General features: G+C 35.8%; 1 protein-coding gene across 1 annotated transcript in view; it reads right to left on the bottom strand.

Annotated features, from left to right (window-relative positions):
* Positions 1 to 27986, bottom strand: part of GRIN2B (glutamate ionotropic receptor NMDA type subunit 2B) — a 307343-nt gene that overhangs the window by 96770 nt on the left and 182587 nt on the right. The window contains exon 4 of the mRNA XM_081958742.1: positions 7840 to 7954. Coding sequence (XP_081814868.1) covers positions 7840 to 7954 — 115 coding nt within the window. The remainder of the gene's footprint in view (positions 1 to 7839; positions 7955 to 27986) is intronic.

Below are 27986 nucleotides of genomic sequence, written 5' to 3'. Positions count from 1 at the left end.
CTGCATGCAAACCTAAATGGACACTGTGAGAAGTTCACAACAGCTGGAGGAAATAGGAGTTTCTACGGAAGCCTAAAATGGCCAAAAGGAGCTGGGCAGATTTCACCACTGGCTGCCACATTAGCCAACTGGTGGTTAAAGCATGGGGAATCTTCCTTTAAAAACAGAGCAGCTGAAGATGACTTCACACTTTCTCAGATGTGAGTTGGGTATGAGAAGAAGGCAACATCTTGAGATTGTATTTTAAAAACACCATATTATTTCTCCCATGTATTTGTGGGAATGAGCCTGAAATACTCAGTTCAATATCATTTGCAGCCATGGTGATGTAGTGTTGGAATGCAGTATTGCAGGATGACTCTGCCCACTGCCAGGAGTTCGATCCTGACTGGCTCAAGGTTGACTCAACCTTCCATCCTTTTGAGTTGATAAAAGATGGACCCCTATTGTTGAGGAAAATATGCTGATTCTGTAAATCGCTTAGAGAGTGCTGTAAAGTACTATGAAGCGGTACATAAGTCTAAGTGCTATTGCTATTTTAATAAATACTGTACTATGTCTTTATGTTTGGTATATCAGTGAAATTATGTTACAGACCAGATTAAACTGATGAAACATATCTTCACTATGTTTCTGATAATCAAAGATAACTGATTTTGGGATTGACGCATTATCAGTAACAAATAACAGGATTGTTTTACCAGCCTGTGGGGAACTCACTTCCCAATAGAACAGAGATCTTCAAACTTGGCAACTTTAAGACTTGTGGACTTCAACTCCCAGAATTCTCCAGCCAGCATAGCTAGCTGGGAGTTGAAATCCACAAGTCCTTCGGGGAGAGGGGGCGGTCTATAAATCAAATAAACTTGAAACTTGAACTTGAAACTAAAGTTTCCAAGTTTGGGGACCCCTGCAATTGAACATGGGGACTGTCTTCCAGGCTGGCCTTTAAAAACATAGCCATTCCAATCAGATTTTAACAATGTCTACTTGTAAAATATAAAATTTCATCTGTTTGTGGGTTTTTTTAAAAAAAATCTGTTTAATATTTATTACAAATCTAAATAAGCAATAATAAAGATGGGTTAAGAATTAATAAAAAGAAAGGACAATGAATATTTGCATCAGTATCTATTGCCAATAGATTGCTTGAATAGGTTCTAAGAGCAATTAATGATTATCTTTATGGAAGTTAAAATAATTGAATTACGGCATCTAGCCAATTCACATAAAAAGATCTGGTGAGGTATTGCTCACACATGGCTTGCCTACACCCAGACCTCTGAATTGACTTTTTCTTGGCTTGGCTTTAAAACATATATGGTAGAAAATATGTTTATGTAATTATTAGTAAAGAAAATAATGAATGGGAGAAAATCAGATAAAACTGGCAAGGAAAATTGAACATTTATATAAATAAGATCAGTACAATCAATTATTTCATTTACAAAGCCTTGAACTTACAAACGTAAAAATAAATAGCAGGATTAAGAGAATGTTAAAATCAGATATTCTTTAGGAATAAATAACTATAAGAAAATCATGGGTAACACTCAATGGCTGAATAGTGTGCTTACATCCATGTGTGTTCTGGTCCCCCTTCCTGTTTCTGATTCATCCAAATCAAGTAATTTATAGATTGAACAATAAATCATATAATGCTATACATCTTCCTTCTCTCCCTATTCTGGAATGAGGATAAAACTGGAGTATGTGAGAGGAGAAGAAGAAAACAAAGAAGTGTGGAATTAGTTTATGTAATTCTAAAATAATAATATTTAATATAAGCTGATAATATTTATAGATAAAAACATTATTTGTCATTATTTGCTTTTGTGTGGCAATGAATGTTCAAATAACATTCGTTTTTAAAAAATACAATACAATAAGGAATCATGATGGGAAGGAAGGATACTGAAACCTGCCATGCCACCATCTGTCTCATGTGTAAATCAGTCCAAAGTGCATTTAATATTCATTGTCGAGTCTGGTGCTACTACAATGCCTTCAGCTGAGTCTGAGCCAGCATATCCGCAGAATATGAACCAATTAGCATCCCTTCTTCCCCATTGATACACATACATTTCAAAGGTTTGTTGGTTTACAAAGCATTCAGCAAGTAAGTCTGCTTTATCTCTGTCAGGAGAATCACCCAGATACAATGGAAATAGTCTCACATCACCATGAAAAGTCCTTAACATTTCTTATAAAAGATAGTAAAATAGTACAGAAAGAGTGTATTTTATGAAATAAGGTATAATCAAACCAATACCTAAAACTTCATAAATATCACATTTGTTACATTAAGAGAGGCCTCTCTAGCCAGAAATCTTCAAACATTTTGAAATTACATATTCCTCTGATATAAGGTTTGAGGTTTCTTTCTCTACATAAAGCAGCCTAATCTAGCTTGATGTCCTTTAGATGTGTTAGACTTTCCCCATAATTTCCATAATCTTCAGCCATATCTATTGTGTTCTAAAGAGGAATATGGGAATATGTCAATTTCTGTTTGTTTGTTTGTTTGTTTGTTTGGAATGTATATGGCTTCATATTTCACAACTGTGACATGGTAATGTACAAGGATTAATCTTGTTATAATTTCATTTTCAAATTTATGTCATGCAGAAGGAGTGCCATGGCAAAGACAAGACCCTGAATGGAATGTATCAAGATAGCTGAGGTGACTGAAATTGGGAAACCCTACTAGTAGCTGGAAAGACCTGCACTAAAAGACAGTACTGAAGCACTGATCATAGCAACATAAAAGAACAGGCACTAAACACCAGATCCAAAGAAGAAGCAGGTCTACCACGCTAGACAGGACCTGTGCTGTTGAGGTGCAGAGGCCTCAGAGGCAGTCCAACACATCGTAGCAGGGGATCAGGTGCAGGCAAGAACAGTAGACACTGAACCACATACCTGGCATTGTTGCACAGGAACTTCTGCCCAGAATATGGGCTAGACCCTCCTATGTCCAGATGGGAGACCCCACAGAAGATTGAGGAGAATAAGAAAGCTTCAATCCTATGGAACTTCCAGATTCAGACAGGCAAACAGGTACTAGCCAATCAATGACAGCAATCAGACATTGAGGTAGTAGATAAGAAGCAAAAGACAATGATAGTGATGGTGGTAGAAGGAATATGAGAAACTGGAAAAGTACCAAGGCCTGAAGGAAGGACTAGAGAGAATATGGAAAGTAAAGGCCAAAGTGATCCCAGTGGTAGTAAGAGCATTCAAGGCTGCAACTCCTCAGCTGAGAGAGTGGCTCCAATAGATCCCAGGAACATCTGAATTCTCTGTCTAAAAGAATGCAGTGCTAGGAGTAGCTATAATCTGCACAGAATCCTCAAGCTCCCAGACCTCTTGTAAACAGTAACAGAGTTGCAAGGGACCTTGGAGGTCACCTAGTCCAACCCCTGCTCCTGTATTAGGGACTCGAATTGCTGAACTGCCAACCTTTCAGATCAACAAGCTCGGTGCTTTAGCCACTGAGCCACCTAGTCAGGCACCTCTCTCTGTATATGTCTTTGCTTAACAAGGGTTAGGAAAGCCTTTAGCACAACACTATTCACTTCACTCCACCCAATAATGTACTTTAGTACAAAGATGATTTCAAAGTAAGCTACGTTTTTAATGTACCCGTCGTCTCTTTACCCAATTCCATTGATGAAGAGTTCTTGAAACTCAAAAGCTTCTAATTGTTTGTGCTATTTAGAAGGTACTGAAGCTACGTGAAAGCAAGCTTCTCATCTTTTCAGTAATAAAGACTTAGCAAAACACTTGATATGTCTAGTTGCTCTTAAGGAAAATTAGAACAAATGCACAGGAAAACTTTATTTAAAAAAACACATTTGTTAGGCTCTATTTACAGTTTTCTCTATTGTTTGCCAAAAGTCTATAGTCGCAATATCATAGCAGATATTAGACGCCTCCGATAATTCTACAGAATTGATGCAGTGAACCTGATCATTGTCAGCAACAACAGTGATGATTAATGTATCTGCTATATGGCTAGGTATTTCAGTAGGTAAAGGTTGCACCACATCCCAGGCCTAATAGAATCAATCAGTTTAGCTTTTTCTAGTTATTCTTTCCAAGTTAATCAGGCCAAACAGTTATTAGGTGACTACTCATTAAATCTTTACCTGCACAGTATTATTTGCAGGGATGATTCTTTTTGTTATCCATTTTTTAAAAAATATATGCAAGGCTACTAGAATAAGGGAATTTACCAAGCGGAATGATTGATGCTGTCATCACTATGCTGATGTTACATTACAGTATTCAGCTCTACATGTCTTTATTTGACTTCTTATTTAACAGGGTTGATAAATTGCCAAGAAGTAACTATGTTGTTCATCAAATACTGTACATACAGCAAAGATGGTATTTTACCAGTCAATACATTTATTACTATAAGCTTTTATGAATTATAGACCACTTCATTCAATGTATGAAGCATACTGACTATGGGGAGGAGAAAAGAGGCACAAGTGCAAAATATATGTCATAATGTTGCAACAAAAAATGCATCTTCACATCATGATGCAAATTCAGAAAGACAAAGATGCATATTTCTTAATACTGGTGTCATCATGGTTAGAAACAGATCCAGATGATTTTAATTTGCATTGGGATACAATCACACAAACAGAGAAATATGGGGGAAATAGTTAGGTTCTTTGACCATTAATTTCATATCCTGCTTTTCAAGGCTAGCCTATGCCAGATTTGCTTTCCTACTACATCCTATGAAGTAGGACTGATGGGAGATTTTAACTGTCAGGATTATGATTTTTCTAGACTTCTCGTGATTTTTAATTTGTGTAGCTGGCAAAGTGCAATAATCCACTAGTAGATCAGCTATTCTAGATCTGATTGGAACCAATAACAAATAATCAGGCAATGGAAGTAGCAGAAATTTGAGAAGAACATGATAATGTAATACTGGGATTCTTTATTTTAAGAGAAAATAAAGCTGAGAGTAATTGAACACATACCTTGGATTTTTTTTAAAAAAGCAAACTTTACCAAAAATTAAAACCACAGCGGGAGAAGATGGAAGTAACCAAACAATAGCTAAGCAGAGCTATTTTCATTTATATTTCTGCACTGAAAGGAAATATTACATTGCATGGCCTAAATAAACCCACACAACTATGATTCTAGATGGTTTGGGTTGAGAGATAATAACTAGGCTAAAGTCACCCAATGTATTTCTAGGGATGACAATATAAAGTTAAGTATCCTTGTTTTTTCCCCAGGTCCTAGATCCACTCCATCATTTCTTTTTAGAATAGTTTATTAAAGGGATCTTTATTTTTTCCTCTGTAACCTCAATTGTAAACAGTTCTCTTTGCCAAATAATCAGTTTCTCATATGGTAATCTCATTCCCATCCTTTTTTGGATAATGTTGGGCATGGAAATAGGAATCCTAAATTTTTTCCAGCAATTCATTATAGATTCTAAGGATGTTTTCGTTTTATTTAACTACTCTATTTGTAAATATTATCTCTATACAAAATACCTTAATTGTCTGAAATGCAAATATCATCTAATTCTATTCAGAAACAAGGAATTTACTGGTACTTTTCAGTAAATTCTAAATATTATTGTGTTTGACAGGGTGAATGGATGAGACAGGACTCAGGCTTCAGTAACAACAAAGAGCACTTTATTCAATAACTATGTACAGATCCACCGCTGGCCTGTCTGACAGCTAGCTCTTTTATAGGGAGTTGTCAGACGGCTCAGCCAATTGGCTTTGAATATTTTCCCACCGGAATGGAGGACCTTGGTGGAGCCTATTGCTCCAGTCTCAATTTGTAACAAATTGAATTTAGAATTTAAAATAATCTCTATCCAACACCTGTGCACCCATTTATTTGAAACCTGGCTGACTTCATTTTTAGAGCAATTCCAACAAATTTCACTCTATTTTATTGAAAGCAAGGGCAATTGTAGTGATATCAAGGTATATCAAGGTATACAGGTAATCCTCATTTAGCAAGCACAACTGGGATTTCCCACTCAGCTACTAAGTGAAATCACAACTCTGCTTATGGACTTACTTTAGCTTTTCTTTGTTTTACAGACCTGCAAATCGTGAAACAAGGGCCATCCTTAGTCAATGGCAAGCACACATCCTATCCTGAATTAGTTGTGAATTTAAAGAAGGAGAAATCTGATGTAATCTGAGTCAAAGCAAATTATTTTGAAGGATATATTGTGTTCTGAACCAGATCTCATGGCAAAAACATAGTTGAATTCCACCATGCTTATTTATGTAAATAAAGTTGTCGTATTAGCAGCATCTAGTGACTTTTAATGTGCAATGGCTTTCAAAGGTGGGGTAGAAAGATAACATTATATTGGAGTCCTGGTGGCACAGTGATTAGACTGCAGTATTGTAGGCTAACACTGCCCACAGTCTGGAGTTTGATCCTGATGGGCTCGAGATTGACTCAGCCTTTCATCCTCCCAAAATTGGTAAAATCAGTACCCAGATTGTTGGGATAATATGCTGACTTTGTAAACTGTTCAGAGCGTGCTATAAAGCACTATGGAGAGGTAAATAAGTCTAAGTGCTATTGCTATTAATATTGCTAATATCAGCTTTATGACCATTTATAATACATTTAATTCCAAATGTAATTACTGTTCAATCTCTACATTTTTATTGTATAGAAAGGCTGAGAAAAATTATTTCTGCTTCAGGAAAAATTGAATGCTATTTCTTTTCTGGACCTCCCAAAGTTTCAGTTTCTAAAAGGGGTTGCAAAATATAGAGAAAAGTAACTATATGTTACAGTTTTAAGGTGACTATGATCTTAGATACAGTTAAATCATTACAGGAAGACTTGATTTTTAAATAAAGGGAAGTCTTTAGATGTGGAAGGGACAGTTATTTATGAAATGGGAAACTGACAACTTCTGGCATCTTATTTAGCCTACCAGTTTCTCAAGAACAAGAAACTTTATATTTATTACCTCAATCCCATTACTGGGATTACCTTGTGACATTGCTAATGATTTATGAACTTCCCATTAAGGAGTTCAATATATCCAACTGAAATATTGCTCCTGTATAGAGCTCAAAATCTGATTTGACTGAGCTTGCAGTGCAGTTCTACTCATGTGTGCTTATTGTAAGCCTGATTGTGTTCATTGGGGCGCATTGACAAGTGGGCATGCATGGACTGTAGCTTCTTTGCAATGGATAGCTACTAGCCTAAACTTTATGAATCTTTAGATAGAAGTAATTTCACCCTGCTCACCCAAGCATCTTCTTCCTGTCGGTGTTTATCTCACTAGTAGTTAGCTTTACAAACTATTTATTCATTGGACTGGCAACAGTCAGTGAAGATTTCTCAGACAAGGAAGGGAAAATGGCATTTCAACTGTTATATGAGCTTTCTTCATATAACTAAAACTTTAAAATTTCTAACATTGAGGAAAAGACTTCACATACAAAAAAATTATGATGGTTTTAGAGTAGCAATACAGAACCTCCCAATCACAAAATGTCTATTTTTCTAAATTCCACCCACTCATCTTGGCCATGTCACTTTACTTACTTTCTTCTATCAGAAATCTTGTAGTACAAGAAAATATGCTATTTTCCTGCACTGTTCTGTGGAAGTCTACTCTGCACATTAAAAAGTGTCAGCTTTTAAACCACTAAACTGATGAATAAAATGTGATCAGAAGTTTGCAAACTAAACGAGAGGTGTACCAAAGGAATCTCTGAGATGGCAAACATCATGGTAACAGAACCAAAGAAGAACATCTTTGCCCCAATTCTAGTTCAAAAGGTAACAAACATATCTTACTCTATCCCATGTTCTCGTCTTGGTCAGAAGTATGATAACCAGCTTAGGATGCATCTGATAGCCATCTTCACTGAATGATAAATTCCTTCCTTCAAAAGTGACATTAATCAGGTATCTAAAAAGGAAAGAAGAAAAAACAATGAATATCATTAGGATGAATAGTGTGTCTACTATGAAAAATAGTAAGGCTCTAGGTACAAGCTAGATAATTAACACAAAACATTGAATACTGTTGCCTTCAATAGACAAGCTAATCAATTAAAAGTTGAAATGAAGGAGAGAAGGAAGGAAAAATTGGGAGAATACAAAGAACATTCTTAAATTCAAAAGTTTAGTAAATATTACCTATGTCATTAAAAAAAGTCCTGCTGACATAATGAATTTTCCTCATTGGTTCATACTATGTTCCTGCCTCTAATACCAGTAACTATGATATTTATATAAATGCAGCTTTGCATCTTATTTAATTTCATTCTTTGCACCTTATTTAATTCTTTTCACTATAATGAGAATGAGCAAAGATTGGTACTCCTTCTGTCAGTGATAGTCTTCCACCAAGGTTGCAGGAAGTAGAGTGGTGAGGGAGGAAGAGACCAACCTGCCAAGCCAGCTAGATCAGCTGAACCTACCTTAGCAATGAATGGAGATATCACAACCAGATGACCTTATAGCATGAAGATTCATCAAGAATAAATATGCATGTGGCAGGCTTAAATGTGCTCCTCATTTAAGCAAATTCATCCATGTAGGTTGATTTTAGCAATGCATATGGATGTTTTCCATACTTATTTACTGTATTAGCAAATTAAATTTATTTTAATTTGCAATTCAATTGTTTATCCTCAGAATTCTACTACTCTTTAGAAAGTACTATAGTGCATACAGAAGTATTTTATTCTGCGATTTATTATTTATTTAATTAATAAATTAATTAATTCAAATGCCATCTTCTCACAGTCCAGGCAGTTCTGGATAACTAGTTAATAACTATTTAATTTAGTTATCTTGCACAGACAATCTGTCTTTACCACCTTTTTAAAAATAAAACCATACTAAACTTATTTATTTTGCTATAAGAAATTCAATACAATAGACTACAGCAGGCATGCAAAAGTTACAAACACTAGCGGTAATGTCTTCTATCTTATAGTAGATACAAGAATCACAACATAGTTTGGTATTTCAAACCAAGACATGTTTTTCTATTTAATATGAGCCCAATTCACCTCACAGGGTGGGAAAAAAAGAGAGGAAGACAGAGTATTATGTATGTTCATCACCTTGAATTACTTTTAAAGTGATACAGGTAGTCCTCAACTTATGACCAAAATATCTGTTGCTAAGCAAGACAGTTGTTAAGTGAGTTTTGCCTTGTTTTATGATTCTTGCCACAGTTATTAAGTGAATCACTGCAGTTGTTGAGTTAGTAGCATGGTTGTTAAGCGACTCGGGCTTCCCCATTGATTTTGCTCATCAGAAGGTTGCAAAAGGCGATCAATAACCCTGGGACAGTGTAACTGTTATAAATGCAGGCCAGTTGCCAAATATTCAAATTTTGATCACGTGACACTGGGGATGCTGCAACAGTCATAAGTGTAAAAATGATCATAAGTCACTATTTTCGGTGACATTGTAACCTTTAACACTCGCTAAACAAATGGTTGTAAGCCTACCTGTAATAGAGGGATAGAAATGTAATATATAAATAAGATAAATATTTTATTTTCTAGCACATCATAAAACATATAGATTAAGTAACAAATAAGCAAATTGTAACAAATAAGTTACAGAATCCTCAGTGCTTTCTACCCAGCTGAGTACTCTCTACTCAACTATGGAATCAGGTAACGAAATATCTGCAAGAAAACGACCAAACTCAGAGTCAACAAGGTCTCCACAGTTCAACCCTGAGTTATATACATTCTCTTCTATTGGTCACAAACAAATTGCATAATTCAATGTTTAATAAAATTATTGACAAATAAAAATAGAAGGGAAGAAAAATAATAAAACACCTGAAATGCAAATCTTGATTATTTTATTAAGTTAAAATTATTTCAGAGGTGTCTACTCAGAAATAAATTCAATCAAATTCAGTGGGGCTACTTCTAGGTAAACATGTGCAATTGAGCAATTAATAGATTATAATGTTGATAAATGTTGAATTCATTTCTGAAAGTAGGATGCATAGAAGATGAAAATGTAAGTACGTATGTAAAAAATAGTCCAACGAAATGCTGTCCCAAGAAGTGCCATTATACTTATACACAGACAGATAGTTCTTGGATTACGACCACCCATTGAGTGACCAGAGATTGTGTAAGTTTAACTTTCTTGTTTGAACAAAACATTTCCTTGAACAAAACTAAAGCAAACCTTGATCTATTCATTGAACAACCTTAAGCTCAAAAGTGATTGGAATTTGTGTGTACATGATTGGAGCATCAGGCATGCTGGCCAATGAGCCCTTATGTAAGGTGTCTCAGTGGCTAAGACAATGAGCTTGTCAATCAGAAAGGTTGGCACTTCGGCGGTTCGAATCCCTAGCACTGCGTAACAGAGTGAGCTCCTGTTAATTGTCCCAGCTTCTGCCAACTTAGCAGTTTGAAAGCACGTAAAAATGAAAGCAGAAAAATAGGAACCACCTTTGGTGGGAAGGTAACAGCGTTCCATGCGCCTTCGGCATTTAGTCATGCCAGCCACATGACCACAGTGACGTCTTTGGACAGTGCTGGCTCTTCGGCTTTGAAATGGAGATGAATACCGCCCCTTAGAGTCGGAAACAACTAACACATATGTGCAAGGGGAACCTTTACCTTTACCTAATCCAATTTATCTTTGTGTTTCATGAGGTAGAGACTGGATTGTATAAGTGATGATGTCGTTAAGGGACAGAACATCAAGTTGCATAAGAAGGAAAGCAGTTTTATTGTCTTTCAATATTTATCTTGTAAGATGTTTGATCTGAGGCTTGACCAATTTGCCAACTGATTTTCTCAGGTTCTGTTTTATTTGGTTAGATAAGAAAATTTTACCAACAGAAAGCGTCAAAGCAACTACTGTATAATAAGAAGAGCACCAACTAGGCCCAGTTGCCAAATCACTGTCATTTGGACCAGAATATTAGCTGCCTTCAGGAACAGATTAGGGTAGCACAGATGAAAAGCAGTTTAAACTGCAGAGTGAAATTGCCCAAAGAGTTGGAACTTTTAATTTCCATTATTATCTATAAAAATAGTGAAAAGTTGAACTTTATGACAGAATACTGTACGGCATTTACAAAGTATCCTGAGGTTACAATATTAGAAAACAGAAGATGCTAAAAGCTGTATTGACATAATTCATTATTCCTTTGCATTGAGAAATTACCAAATCCACAGAATTTCGAAAGTACCATTTTCAAAAAAATATAATTTCCTAAATAGGTGATGTTGTATATACACAACTTAGCCCATTATATCTTATAACTATCAGTCCATTCTGCAGTGTAATTAAAACTGGCACTAATTGTTAGAGAATTATCATGCTTTTGATTTAGGAAGTATATTCTGAGCTTTTTAAGCGCAGCTTCACAGTCCATTGATAGGATTAATCTCCCAATCTGAATTGCTAATGTTTCAGAAAGCAAATGAATTCCTTACTACTTTAGAAAATATGCATGCATCAAATATTTATACACATTCTCTCATTGAAATGTTGCCTTGTTTTTTTCAGCAAGTTTACCAGCATGATCACAATATAGAAAGCATCAGAAAAAAATATATTTATACAAATTTATTTCCCCTTATAGTAGAACTAGCAGTCTGAGATTTAAAAGGAAAGAAAATCAGTAAAACATGATTCCTCTTGAACAAAGTCAGTTAAGAGAAATGTCAAGTTCAACTCCATCACAGATTTCATTTCTCCATAATTATCAACTTGCCAATTAACTAGGTGGCTCTGTTCAGCACAATTGGACTGAGATAACGTCAAGGAGTATTAAAAGATCAAACACTGAAGGAATCTAAAATAAGCTGCATGGAGAACAATAGGGAAACTGATTTTTCTCAAGCAGTTCAATAAAGAACTGAAAGCAAGGGCATATCTAGCATTATTTCATGAGAGATCAGAGACAAAACAAAGGATATAACATACTGATGGATTGTAGATAATGGTAAAAACACCTGAAGCACAGGACACAAACTTGATTCATATTTGCACCATGATATATCACCATCTGTGGACCTCCGACCTAACACTAACATATAGAAAACTGGTGAGTTGTGAACAAAGGCACTAGTGGGCATGCACAAGAGGGTGCATGCACACACACATACAGTAGATCCTGAACTGCTACTCCTTCATGCTGTATCACAGGTGGGTGGGGACAACAAAGGAACTGGGAAAGAATCCCAGTTCCTGAACTCAGACAGAAGGCATATGAAGATAGAAGACATGTGTGCAGTAGGTGGTAAACGTGGGTGAATAATGTTAGAAGGATGAAGTCACAAGCTGTAGGTTGTAAGGGTTGGTTAAAGGCTCTAATGATTTCCTTACTTTTTTATAGTTGTTAGTAATAGATATGCAATAATGCCAGGTTTTGGAACTTGCTGAAGAACTAATTCTTCTTTCAAGAATTAGCAAAGTTAGGCAGCAAGTTTTTTTTTTTTTTTACCCCATCAACCCCAACTTTTTCTTCCTATGTCAATGTAAATTTTGTCTTATTTTTTTCTCCCCTGGGAGCTTTCAAAGTACTTTTCAAAAATATATAATCCTAGGAAATTTGTGATATATATTCATTTAGAAAAAGCTTACTTCAAATTATCATTTAAAATGTTAAGAATCACAAATAACCAATCTAGATTGATCTCACAATCTTTTCACAATCCTAGGATTTTTTATTTATATCACAACTACAAAGCTTTATTTTTAACATAGCATGTGTCATTCGCAGGCTAATGGAAACCTCTATATTATTATTATCTGTGTACAGATGCTTAAAAAAGGATAAATGTACCATGAACTTAAATTTCCCTCCTGGTGATGGTGTAAAAGCATTGTTGAATGGTTTGGGAGTGGTTTCTTCTATGATATCTTTTCCATTTCTGAACTGCCCATTCAAATATTATCCATGCCCAACTTTCTTAGCAATAATATTTGAATTGTATGAAATTAGCAGGTGCTGTCATCTTCTGACACATACGTATGAAAAGCTGTATTAATAGATCTTACACTGTTCCACAGTATCTGAAAAGAATACTCCTGTAAACACTTCAAACCAATTTCATAGAATCATAGAGTTGGAAAGGATCACAGAAGCCATCTCGGTCAATCTCCCATATCAGCGATGGCGAACCTCTTTTGGCTCGCATGCCATAAGTGGGAGGAGCACAAGGGGGTCATGTGTGGGCGTGCCACACCCATAATGCAATGCACGACCCCCCCAGTGTGCATGCGCGCACTACAGATGCTCCCCCCCATTTTACATGCTTTTTTCGCCCTCCCCAGGCTCCAGAGGCTTTATAGGAGCCTGGGGAGGGTGAAAACAGTCTCCCCTGCCCCCCCGGACACCCTCTGGAGGCTTCAGGGACCATCAGGAGGCTTCCCTGACACCTTCGGAGCGCTCAGTGACCCTCCTGGTTTGCTCGGAGGGTCATTTTAAGCGTTCCGAAGGCTTCAGGCAGCTTCCCTGAAGCCTCCGGAGCAGTCAAAACAAACCTCCGAGCAAACCGGAAGTCAGTTCCCGAACTTCCGGTTTGCCCATAGGGCCGTTTTTTTGCGCTCCGGAGGCGTCACAGAAGCTCATGAAGCCTCCAGAGGGCCTCAAGGGGGGGGAGGCTCTTTTCACCCTCCCCAGGCTCCTATAAAGCCTCTGGAGCCTGGGGAGGGAGAAAAATGGCTTTTAAAAAGGGTGAACTCAGCTGGCCAGCATGCGCAAGCGTGTGCCATAGGTTCACCATCACTGTCCTATATAGTGCAGGATCTGTTAAAGCATTTCAGAAAGAGGACTATCTATTAGTGAAAAAAGGTAACCCTGTTACAAGGCCCACTGTTCCATTGGTTGACAGCTCTTGCCATTAGAAAAATGGTTTAAATGTCTAATCTCAATTTAATTTGCTGTAGATTCCACTCATTCTGATACCCAGAATTGGATACTGTATTCCAAATAACCAAGGTACAGTAATATGGAGCAATTATATCCCAGGATACGGACTTCAATTTAATTCTTGAACCTATTAGTACCTCTGAAATAGCACATGTCTTTTTAAAAGCTGCATCATGCTGTTGCAGGGCTGTCAAACCAGATGCGTCATGCGCTGGCCACAGCTATGCCCGGTTCAGCAAGGGGGAAAAACCGAAGGCCGATATGTCACAGGACACCGGCGTGACGACATACGTTTGACACTCCAGCGCTGTTGGGTTATATTCAACTTGTGATTTACAGACCCAGAACTCCCAGTTTCACATACCAGGTCCTTCTCATCATTGCACATTTCTTTTAGTTGTATGATTTTATATTTTATTGTTTAATTTCATCTGCTGAGATATTTTTGAATATTTTCTTATTCTTCTAAAGTCTTAGTCACTCCTCTTAAATTTGTTTTATTTGCATCCTCTCAATATTTTTATTCAGGTCATTAATAAAAATACTGAACAGGACAATCTAATTCATATAATAATTGTATCTTGTAGCCAACTGTTAACATTATTATTGTTGTTGTTGTTGTTGTTGTTGTTATGTGGTTAATCTTTGGTGAGATTCATAGCCTTTGGGGCTGGTTGGTAGCTCAAAAGCTTGAGTCTTAACCGAGGACATAGGAACTGTTAAGGTAACATCATCATCATCATTATTATTATTACTATTATTATTGTTGTTGTTGTTGTTGTTGTTGTTGTGACAAGCATTCAACAATGTTTTGATATAATATACAAATACATTTTCCATGATTGCTGCATACAATAGGCATTGTCATGAAGTAGCTCCATCAACTGTTTCTATCACAAGCTCCCACATAAGCCACAGATCATTGTAATTTTCTTGGTTCTCCATCACTCTATTTTGTAGGACTAGAAAATAAATCTTGAATGTGCCTGCCAATGTAACTAGTAGGTATTATAGCTCTCCTGATCCCCACTTTGTGATATATTGTCTGCTTTGTGATGAACATTTCACAGTCTTATTAATGTCACCTCCAACAGACAGAGCAAGATGGTTTTTTTTTCTTATTATTCTGTGTTGGGCCAGTATTGGGACTAGATGCGTCTTTGATCTGATAGTATAAGACAGATATTTAGTACACTCTGGCTACTGTATGTATGTTCTTGTCACAACTATGCAACAGTAATGTGAAGGGATAACATGATACAATTGCTCTGTTAATACTGGAAACATTCCCCAGTTATTGAATATATAGTATATAGAACGTACAAATTAGCAGTTAATTTATATATAGACCTATATAGGCAGTAGTTTAAAAAATTCAATGTCTTGGACTGATTATTTTAACCACTGAGGTATAAATGAGATGGGCTAATTTTAACAGTTTAAAGGATAGGTTATATAATGAAGTTAATTTGAAGAAAACACTTAAACAAATTATCATGGCTTTCCATTGTCTCAAATACTGGCCCAGATTCTGAATTCAGAAGTAGCCTTGAATTAAATTGATTGGGTATTGTTTTTTTTTAAATACCCCAGTGCAGCAGTAGAGGTGCCTCACTCACTCCCTTGCCATTGGTGTTTTGACATTAGCAGTCAGCAGGCGGAGTCCTTCTGAAAACCTTATGCTTATTTCCACATCAGTTATAAAAACAATTAAAAATAAATTAATATTCTCCATCTAACTTCAGTCTAGATGTTGACAGCGAAGGGTGATCTCTTTTTATCCTCAGCAACAGAATACAATGTATCAATTAAAAAAGAAAAAAACCTGAAAAGCTATATTATAGTCTGTAATACAGGCAAAACACAATTCATAAGAAACAATGATATTTTGATGAATGAAGAAAAAAAGATACTGAGAATTATAACTATTATGCATGCTTGGGATTGTATAAATTTTAATAACTAATCATTTAACAATTGCTTACACTTGTACTTTTAGCCTCTTGAAAAAAAAATGTATCAGCATGTGATTTCTTTTTCTTCCCATTCCATTTAGACCAACATACTAACAATAAACCCACTATTTTCCTCAGGAATTGGAAATGACAACATATGAAAATGAGTACAAAGAAACAGCATATTTTCATAGCTTAATTTCTTAACCGTACCTCTCCTCCAAACTACCGTATTATTGTTAAATATATCTTTATATCTTCAACATTTACCTTTGCTTAAAGATGTACTGATTGGGGAGCAAAATTATCAGTGATAAAACCTCCTTAGTTATGTTGTTCTAGAAATAAGTGCAGGATAATGCAAAGTAGCAACAACTCAGAAACTGAGCCTATATGCAACAGGGGATTATTCAGCAAGCCCCTCCCCCTCCCCCGGGAACAGAATAATATTTTTCAGTCCTAATAAAGCACCAAACTACAAAGTAGTGGAGTTATGAAGCATGCCATGATTCTATGATTGCACTAGAGATTGATATCATATAATACACCAGGAATAGATCAGAGAAAAAGTTGTTTCAACTGTAATTCCCAGCATTCCACAATGTTGTTCATCTTTTTCAGGGATGTTTGAAGTTTTATGTTAACAACATCTCAACGACTGTGAAAAATAAGTTAAGGAGAAAAGAATAGCATATAAGTTGTTACCAAGTCTAAAAAAACACCCCAACCTCTAGGTTTACATTAAGTACAGGATCTTTGTGATTAATTGAATTAAAAATATAGATTTGTATAATATTTATTAAAGAATCAAGTGTTTTTGCTTCCACAATTGCTAAAGTTGCATCTCAGACTATTCTGAGCTACTTTCCTTGTACAATTTATGAAAAATTGGGCCATTCCCATTTCACAAAATAAGAAGGAATATATAACCACATTGTGTATAATACACACACACACACACACACACACACACACACAGCTGCTTTATCATAATTGTTCATACCCTGTAAAAGGTGAGGTACTCTTAATCCATAAATTCTTACTGTCCAAAACAAAAACAAAAATACAGCAGAGCCATACTGACATCCTCTTCAAATTTAATGGAAGAGCTCTTCTGCTAAACTCGCCATCAGAATAATAATATCAATTTTGGTGAACTACAAAATTAGGGTACTAAATAACAGCAATGAAAAAAGGGACTTCCTGTACTTAAAAATGAACATTCAGATCTAAAAAGATTAATAAATTAAGCAGCTTAAATGCTTATCTCAGTTTGTCACCATTGGTTTGTCTTCTTTTACATATATACTTGAAGGGTAGCTGTGCCAACCCCCTCATATTTTAATTTTTAATTGTCAATTAAAAGGCACAAATAAGGATTTATCACTATAAAGTAAGGATATAAATATGGCTGTTCCACCTTTCTCAATTTCTCCTTTCTCTATTCTTACAGTTTCTCCCTTTGTGGGTTGCTGTTTCCATAGAAACATGTTCTTCTATGCTTTCAAAATTATTTTGCATTTAATCTGTTTACTCCTTCCTAGCCAACTCACGTCTTTAAACTATTTTTTTTTCATTTTCTTATCCATTTTCTTGACATCAGGTATTCATGGTTCATCTTATAAAAGAAGAGGGGAGCATTTATGGGAAACAATACACAGAATGACTTAACTTACTATTATATATATACATATAAGGCTTTTTGTACCATTTTAAAAGACAATTTAACTATACAAATTAAATCTGAAATCAATTTCAACTATTATGGGAGGGGGGGTGTTACTGAAAAATTCCTGACTGGAAAAAGAGCATAGAAAGTCATCTCACTTAGACAAATATTTTTCTAGAAATACTGAAATCACATAGAACTCACAAGCCACCTACCATCTGTTGAAGCATTATTTGCATTAAGAGGTTGACTCTTTCCTTTCACTTGGATTTGCTTCTTCATCCCACCTCCATTAGTTACCTTCATTCACACTGTTGTGCTTAAATTCTCATTTATCTGGAACAATCAGTGGTTCTTCATTCTTACCTGAACTGAACCATTTTATCATCTACCCTATTTTCACTACCATTCTTTTGTGCTTATCCTGTTTTCATCGTTTTGTGCTTATCCTGTCTATTAACAAAAGTGGGTTTGTTTTTAGTCCAACAACTCTAAAAGGCCATTTTCTCTTTTTTAAAAAAATTATTTTATTTATTTTTTATTTTCAAAACAAACACAACACATAAAATCTTCCTTCTTTACATACTGTAGAAAGTGTATCAGTTGTTACAAAAGGCTTTCGTGTATCTCTTCCACAGTCATCAAGCATAATTCATATTAACTCAAATATTTTAACTCAGATATTTATACATGTTGCCATCATCATACCTCCAGTTTCATTTGACTATAATTGTTTAAACGTCCTTCATCATAAAATATATCAAGATTTAATACATAAACACAAACTGGCATTTCATTTACTATTTCTAAAATCCTCCAATGATACTGAATCCTTATGTCCTATTCTAGCTAAACATCCATAATATTTAATAACAAAATTTTCTAATCCTCCTTTCCAAACCACTGTTTACAATTTACATCCAGTTTCCTTATGTTGTACCCATACATATATATACGTTGTTATCATTATCCTTCCTTTATTTGACTATATCCTGTATCATAACATTTCCTCCCCTAATAATCAAGACTTAACTGAATCTAACTTCTTTTTTATTAACTTTTATATATAATCTAAAAGGATTTCTAATCTTCCTTTCATGGGTACCATTCAATATTCATATCCAATTATTACTTATCATAACACTACACATTGTATATGTTATTATCATTATCAATTATTTATTTAACTATATCTATTGTCACTAAATTTCACTAAGTTTGACTAGTTTTAAATTACACTCTTCCATCTATCAACCTGTATCTTTCCAGTAGCAAAAAAGTCTCATGTCTTCTGCCATTTGTGGTGTCAGTCCTCTAATTATCTTCTTAATCAAATTTGTATGAACTCCTCTTAGCAACTCCTTGCTTATAAAATCTCTCATGTAATTTTGATGCCCTTCTTCTGTTTCCTTAATCAGCTTATCTTTGATTGTCGGTAGTGTTATCAATGATGTTGCTAATAAAATTTATCTCTTTAAATCCATAAATTCTTTTGTTTTTTCTTCTTCTGTGTCTTGCCATCTGGGGTAGTTCCCCTCCATTTAATTCCTCTTTCAGTATTCTACTTATTCCATTTTCAGAAACAAACCAATCACAATAAATATCAGCAGATTTAATTTCTTTATGGTCATTTTCCTCTTCGGTGTTTAGGATTCTAACCTCCACTTTTTCCATTTGATAAACATCTCCAACTTCTTCATCATATTTTACTGTTAGATGCTCTAAGTCTTCCAACTTCTTCTCTGTCCTCTCAAATGTGTTTGATAATTTCTGAATTTCTAAGAATATCTTTTGCAGACTTAAAGTTTCTTTCTGCTGTTGAAATTGTGCCATTATCTCCAGCTAACAAACACTGCTGCTCTAGCTTGAAAGGTGTTTACAAGATTAAGCATAGATTCACAATAAAGTTTTATTTTCACTTTTCTCTGGTTGAAGATATACTTCAAAGGGACATCTGTATGCTTTTCTTCTTATCACTCTCCATAAACAAGCAGTGAGACCTTGGAGTGCCAAGCCAGGTAAGTAAGAAGTAAAAGTGTTTCATTTCCAATACACAAACCTCCAGCCTCCGAGTAGCAGTGTTATTGTTGCAATTTTCTTTGTTTCTTTTTGTATCCTTTTTGTATTTCAAGTTTTAAAAAAGTCCGATCCTTGAATGAGTTAGAAAAACACCCACAGTAATGAAAGAGGAGAATTTTAGTCCATAGGTTACAAAGAATAATAAAAGAAAAAAATAGAAGAAGTAAACTTAATCCATTCGTTTTAAAAGGCTTGCATAAATTCCATCCGTGAACATAGCATTTAAAAAATAAGATAACCCACTGTCTAAAACCATTCCAAACTTAATTCCGCCACTTATTTCTTCTGTTCTCCAATTTAAATTAATTTTAAGTTTTTTATAGGCAGTCTCTTTTAAAATGGTAAAAATTCCTCACCAGCTGGAAACACGTTCTCTTTCTGTATCCTTCCATTTTGGAGCCACCACGATTTCATCAGCCTTGGCTGGATTTTTTGTTGCCAGCTTGAAGAACTTCTCTTGCATCGATCAGGGACTTTGTGATGTCCATGAGATCAGCAAGACGTATTCTTCCTGTTCACCATCCCTGCGGGACGGTTTAGGTCCGATTGGACCACCCAGTGGCAAAAGTATCAGCTGCGGTCTCAGAGCATCGAGACTGCACGTCCGTAGAGTTGCGACATTGGCTCCTCCTCCTTCTAAAAGGTCATTTTCTATTTTATTTCCCACAAATACTTTCTTGTTATTGATGACCCCACCGTTCTCTACCTTTTGTTGTAAAATAAGAATAGGACATTTGGAAATGAAACATAGCTGAATATGAGAGAGGATAAAGGAAATTCATATGTCCTAGTACATGTGAATAACTGATTTTAAAACTGGCTATTTTTTTTTCTTGGAGAAAAACTGTTGGTTTCCTATGAAATGCTAGGTATAGCCATATATAATATATACTAGGAGCTGCTATGCTAATGAATTGATAGCCAGAAGACTATTATATTTTATTGATTTTGTAATTTCAAATGTCTGTGTCAATGAAACTGAGATGCATAGCTACTCAACCCAATGAGTGTCACCTGGTATGGTTATTTAGATGCACTTATCAAGGGTATCATTGGACTGAACTGACAAAAATAGAGAAGCTGAGAGGCAGCATTATAGATCAGAAAATATTCTATCATTTACAACAGTATCTTGCAGAGTACCCTTCAACACACTGATGGTGTTCCTACACCATGCTAAGTCGTGATTTGCATAACTACGCTTTATTGAATAACTTGTATTTAACATACAAATGTTGAACTTAGCCATAAGGAAATGGTTACAAGCCATAAAGTCTATGTTCAGTGATACACTAAGCCAAAATCAAAGGAGTAATATTATGATGCTATAGCAACAGCAATAGCACTTAGACTTATATACTGCTTTACAGTGCTTTACAGCCCTCTCGGTGCGGTTAACAGAGTCAGCATATTGCTCTGAGCAATTTGAGTCCACATTTTACTCACCTCGGAAGGATGGAAGGCTGAGTCAACCTTGAGTCGGGTGAGATATGAACTGCCAAATTGCAGGCAGCCGGCTGTCAGCAGAAGTAGCCTGCAGTACTGTACTCTAACCACTGTGCCACCGTAGCACAATGTATAACCACAGCCAATGTTCAGTGATGCACCACAAAGTTCTCCATATGTTTTTGTGCATTTGAGACCTTACTACTTTTCCCCATGCCATTCTCTTTCTATCTGACAGATGCATATAAATGCATTCTTGGTAATATGAACACTTCAGACTTCATGAAATCCTTATCCACCACTAGCAGCTTTTGTAATTTTTGTTTAACACAAAAATTGCAGCCTTACGTCTAACTTTCCAGAGCATTAAGGTGTTTTACCTTAAGGGGTTTTGTTTCAGTAAAATAAACCAAAATGGGGGAAAGGGACGATTATTGAAAATTATGGTGGATTATAAGTTTTTCCATGGCAACAGGCTTCAGAAAAAGAAGAGGGTGGGATAGGAAAGGCAGAGAAAAAGCAGTGTGCTGGATACTGTTTCCATGGCAACTCTATGACATACACAGCTAACTGTCAAAGTAAGTCAAGATCCCAGAAAAGGAAGGAGAAGGAGGTAGGTAAAAAGGCTGGAATAGTGTCAGACCAGGTTTAGAAAACCCAGTTGTGCATATATTTAACATGACGACAACTCAATAAAAACCCAAAATCCCCAGATATTATTTCCACATAAAATTGAATGAAATTTGCTAAAGAAATGTATGTATATCTAAGTACATAAGCATTCATGTGGCAGACCTGCAAGTCAAAGTAAGAACGGAAAGGCGAAAGGGGGAGGAAAAGGGGTAGGAATGTCTCCGCCCCCCCCCCCGAAGCCCCCTCCCCAGTCCAATAAGTTTCTTTAGTCTTTCTGGATCCAACTGAACTACACAGATGCCTCTGTTTTCACTGCGCAGATGGTTCAAGAACAAAGACATAATTTGTAATTGCAGGAAGCTATATAGAAATGTTACTTCCTCATAAATTAACTATACTTGAGGGTGAAAAAATTAACTCATTAACTCCTGCTTCATTGACTCCATTTTATCTTGGATGAGCTAAATGTTTAAAATGTAATCAAATGCTATATATTAAGACAATTACATGGAACCAAATAATAGAGATACTCTAGCTGTGTTTTCACTGCAGGCTCAGTGAGCTAAGGTGGCTACCTGGTCTAGAGCAAAATGTTCTACACCAGGGGTGTCCAAACTTGGGAACTTTAAGACTTGTGGACTTCAACTCCCAGAATTCCCCAGCCAGCCTAGCTGGGGAATTCTGGGAGTTGAAGTCCACAAGTCTTAAAGTTCCCAAGTTTGGACACCCCTTGTTCTACACACACAATGGAACTGTGACTGCTTGTAACAAAAGTAAAATTCTAGGAAGAATAGCCATTTTGTCTGCAGTTATTCTGTAAAATTAACACCAAAAAAGCTGACTTATATTCAGTTTAAACTTTGAACAGATGAGGGTCATGATGCTATTTTAGCAGCTACCACCATTTTTTTTTGTAATGAGTACTCCTAAATATCTACATGTGTGTGGAGTGATATGAAGGCTGGAGGATTACTGAAGCTGCCTCTGTGACTCTTGATGTTAATTAACATAGTGGATACTTTATCAAAATTAACTTCTAAACCAGCTGCTCCATAATATTTAATTTAAAATGTAATGAAATATCTCTTTTAGGATTTTTTTTTTGGGGGGGGGCAAAATAACATCATCTGCAAATGTGTTATATGACATTCTGTTTTTTATAATACGATCTTGAATATTACTGTTCTTCGTATAATTCCATGTTAACATTTCTACGAGGAGATTGAACAAAAGGGGAGCAAATGGACATTTTTGTGCTTTTACATAGAAACAATTCTAACAATTTGCTGCCATCTGGGGGCTGCCAGGTTGGATTTTTGCAGTCCAAATCTCTCTGTATGTACTGATGTACGAGACCTTTATTATTCACACAAACTCTATATCAGCATAACACCAGAGATAGCCAGTAATACTGAAATCCTGAACTGGGGTATTAGATTCTGGAGCCAATGGTTTTCCTTTTCATCCCACAAAGCGCTTCCTCTTTTTTCCCCTACCATCAAAGTTCTTATATTTGCCTTTTCTTCATGTCCAGTTACGGCAATTATCTCTGGATAGGCCTGATTGCAAACTATACACGACTTCTTTGCATCTGCAGCTCTTATTTCTCTGAACAGCTCAAGCAACTTATGGACAGCATTTGTATCCATCTGCATGCTTGAGAGAGACTGCTTTGCTTGATCATGCCTCTGGATGGTAATGCTGCCTATGAGTGGTAGTCAAGCAGTGCTAGCATCTCATGTACAACACACTGTTCATGAAATAGTGCAGCAGGGATGGAGCACAGTGGCTCATGAACTTAGGAAGCTGGGCTAACCATCAGCAGGGTTGTGTTAGAGACACAGCTGCTGCCACAGGACAGGGTGAGATCCTGTCACACATTTCTGCTGACCCAACAATTGGAAAGTGGGTGACCGAGAGTAGATAAATGGGTACCACTTTGGTGGACAACTTAATAGGGACATGCTTAAAGTGATAAAGAAACAAGGACAAAATTTCAGATATACAAGAACGTTATGTGTTCATGGAGGTTTGGTCCCATATTATCAGTTAGAGACATGCAAAAGTTTTACTGATAATTTTTTAAAACATGTAAAATATTTCTAATGAATTTGAGAAATTAGAATATGTCTAATTTTGCATTGCTTATTAGGGACATTAGAGGATTTCAAGGATAAGAATGGAATCAGTTTATTCCCTGGAAGTCTTAAAAGCCTGAAGAAAAAGTAAAATTGGTCACATCCCTTTTGGTGCTGTCACCAGACCATGGATGGCCTCCTGCATTACTGGTTCAGGGATAATCAAAAGTCAAGTTCATTATCACATAGGCCTAAATATTATTTAGACATCAAACCACGCCCCCTACCTCTAATTTTAACATTTACATATTTTAGCTGTTTTCAAAATATGTCACTGTCAGATAGAATTCCATTATCAATTGCATTCTCAATATTTGTTGTGAGAAAAACAGTTGTGATAAAAATCAAAGGATCTCCAAAGCTTCTTGTACAAAAGCAATATAGCAACTAGAAATATTGGAGAATGTTACTACTGAATCTACCTTATAATGTAGGAAAGATGCATGGTAATAATGATTTTGCAAATGCGCTTATCAAGTCAAAGTTGATTTTACTCCTAAATTTATTATCTCTTCCTATGCCCAAAAACCTATACAACAGGACCAACATTTACATCCTGCAGATTTATCACTGAAAAGCAAGTATTATTGGTTTTGTGGGAAGTTTAGTATTTGTGACAAATACTAAACTTCATTCCATGACAACCTCGAGACTCAGCTCAGCCCAGTGGTGGGTTTCAAAAAATTTTAGAACCTCTTCTGTAGGTGTGGCCTGCTTTGTGGGAGTGGCTTGCCAGCCATGCGACCAGGTGGGATGGCTTGCCAGCCATATGACTGGGTGGGAGTGGCTTGCCAGCCATGTGACTGAGTGGGAGTGGCTTGGCAGTCATGTGGGTGGGCATGGCCAACTTGTAAAATGTGGTGAAACACACTTAACAATGCTCTTGCTTAGCAACCAAAATGTTGGCTCAGAAACTCTGGCATTTGAAGCACGCAAGTCTTAAAGATGTCAAGTTACAAGACCCTTGCACCCCTAATCCTTTAGAAAAAAAAACCAGAGGTGTTCAAATTGACAGCTTTAAGATTTGTGGACTTCAACTCCCAGAACTCCTCCTCCAGTCATGTTGACTCAGGAACTCTGGCACTGAAGTGTGCAAGTCTTAAAGCTGTCAAGCTGCAAGACCATTGCACCCCTAACCCTTTAGGGAAAAAACCCCAGGGGTGTTCAAACTTGACAGCTTTAAGACTTGTGGACTTAAAGACAGGAGCTGACATTGCAACAGTACGACGTACGATCTCGGAGCCCCGAGATCACGGTCAATACTTTTGCTGCTGGATGGTCCTTTTGGACCTAAACCATCCCAAAGAGACGGTGACAGGGAAGAGTACGTCTTGTTGATCTCAGGGACATCACAAAGTCCCTAATTGATCCAAGAGAATCTTTTCTTGCCAGCGACAGAAGCGCAGCCAAAAGCTGCTGAAGTTGGGACAGCTCCGCAACGGGAGGAAAGCGGAAAGAGAAAGCGTGTCCATCTAGTGAGGAAATTTTATTGTTATAAAAAAGACTGCACAAAAAAATTCAAAGCTAAATTAAACTTGCAAAGAAAAGAAAATAAGTGGTGAAATTAAGTTATATTATCCTTTTTTCATTTTCTTTTATGGATGGAAGTTTTGCAAATATTTCCTACTTTTTAAAGTGAAACTATTGTTTTTTCTTCTTCTATTTCTTTTCTTTTACCTATGGATTAAATCTTTTTCTTTATTTTTATAATATTGTTTTTGATGGGGTTTTTTTCTCTTTATTTTGCTCCATTTAAGAATTTTGTTTCTTTTAAGCCTGGAATATAAAGAAGATATAAAGGGAATATAAAGAGGGTAGTAACATCAGAGGGAAAAGAAGTTACACTGCTACTTGGAGGTTGGAGGTTGAGTCCTGGAAATATTGCTTTCTCTTTTTTCTCTTTGATCATTTTGATTTTGCACTTCAAAGGCTTCAGCTTATTTACAGAAGAGATAAGGAGAAGAGCATGGGTTGTTTATACAGGTGCTCTTTGGATGCTTCTTTGGCAGCTGGAGAGAAGTGAAAACAAAACCTTGTTTTGAAACTAGAGTGGCAGTGTTTACTAGTTGGAAGAATGGCACAACACCTAAAAGAAACCATAACATTACAACAGATTATGTTTGAAATTCAAAAATTATTAGAAACAACAGAGAGAATTGAGAAGAGATTGGAAAATATAGACTGTAATGCAGTAAAATTCGATGGAAAAATTGAAGATATCCAGCAAATGGAAAAAGTGGAGATTAGAGTCCTAAAAACCCAGGGGGAAAATGAACAAAGAGGCAAGATAATTGTGGATACTGACAGTGAACTGAGTGTGGTTGGAGATGGAAAGAGTGGAACATGGAAAGGAAAGATAGATGGAAAGGAGCTCTACCCCAGATTTCAAGGTATAGAAGAAGAAAAAAGAGAGGAATTGATGGATTCAAGGAGAGAAACTTTGACAAAAGCACTACTGATAACCAAAGATAAGCTGATTAAAGAAGCTGATGGAGGGTCTCGAGATTTTACAAGATATGTAAAAAGCAACAAGTTGCGAAGAGTAGTCCACACAAATTTGATTAAGGAAATAACCAGAAGATTAATTCCACAAGTGGCAAAAGACACAAGACTGAACTATTACTGGAAAGACGCAGGTTGAGATATGAAAACTAATAACAAAATATTAGTCAAATTTACTTAAAATTAGAGCATTATGTTAAAAATGAAGTGATAATGGATATAGTTAGATAAATAATTGATAATAAAATGTACACATATGTATTGGTTTGATAAGAGGAAATTTGGTATAAATTCTAAATGGTGATCATGAAAGGAAGTTTAGAAACTCTGTTATGTATGAAAGCTTATAATATTAAAAATAGAGTAAGTCAAATTTAAACTAAGACCAAAAAAATAATAATGAAATGTTGATGGATATTGTTAAATAAATGATTGATAATGATAATAATGTAATATTTGTATTGACATGATAAAAGGGAAATTGGATATAAATTGTAAACAGTGATTAAGAAAGGAGGTCTAGAAACTTTGTTATTAAACATAATTATTTTTTATTTAGAAAGTGTTATAAAGATGTAATGTTGCTGGATGATATTGAAAATAGGTAACAGAATGCCATCATGTGGTTTTGCTTTAAATTTTGGAATATTTTATATAAAGGGACGTAAAAACAATTATAGTCATATGAAGATTGAGGTATGATGATAGTAATATATATAAATACATTTGATTTAAAATATATAACTTGATATGAATTGTAGGTGATGACTATGGAAGGGATGTATGAAAGCTCTTTATAACCAATTGACACACTCTTTACAATTTGTAATGGAAGATATTTTGTGGTGTTTGTTGTGTTTTGTTTGTTTGTGTTTATTCAAAAATAAAAAAAATATTTTAAAAAAAGACTTGTGGACTTCAATTCCCAGAATTCCTCCTCCAGTCATATTGACTCAGGAACTCTGGCATTGAACTGTGCAAGTCTTAAAGCTGTCAAGTTACAAGACCCTTGCACCCCTAACCCTTTAGAAAAAAAACCCAGTTAAGACTTGTGGACTTCAACTCCCTGAATTTCTCCTCTCGCTCTTCATCTTGATGTGAGGACAGACGGGGGGAGGGAGCTGGAACCGGTTCTAAACGGCACTGTAGATTTGTGGAACCTGGCAGGAACCCACCCCTGTCTCAGCCTCATACCAATTAATAGGCAGATGCCTAATCCGATGTACTGATTGATCAGTTTAAATTTCTGCTTTGAAAGCATCCCTGTTCTTGAAATCCTGCAACTGGATCAAAATTTATTTTGCCTTCATTCAACTGAGGAAAAGAAAAGCCTTACCTTGTCACTAAATCATATAACTATCTCCTCAGAAATAAGCTCAAGGTATTTATTTTCAATAAGCTGAAAAGTATTAGAACAGTGAGTCATTTACATTTCCCTATGTAGTGAGAGATTTTTCTTAATTACAGTATATTTCTTTAATTTATTATTAATTTTATTTAATTTTTAATTTTAAGTCAATACAATTATCCAAATGATTTTCAAGTAACTAGTTCATTAGGAATTCACGTATTTCTTAATTTTAAGGCAGTGCAATTATCCAATTGAATTTTGAAGTAACCAGTTTATTCGGAATTGAAAA

The sequence above is a fragment of the Natrix helvetica genome, assembly GCF_964273705.1.
Source record: "Natrix helvetica genome assembly, chromosome: 6".
NCBI lineage: Eukaryota > Metazoa > Chordata > Lepidosauria > Squamata > Natricidae > Natrix > Natrix helvetica.
This window is presented reverse-complemented; position numbering and strand designations above follow the sequence as displayed.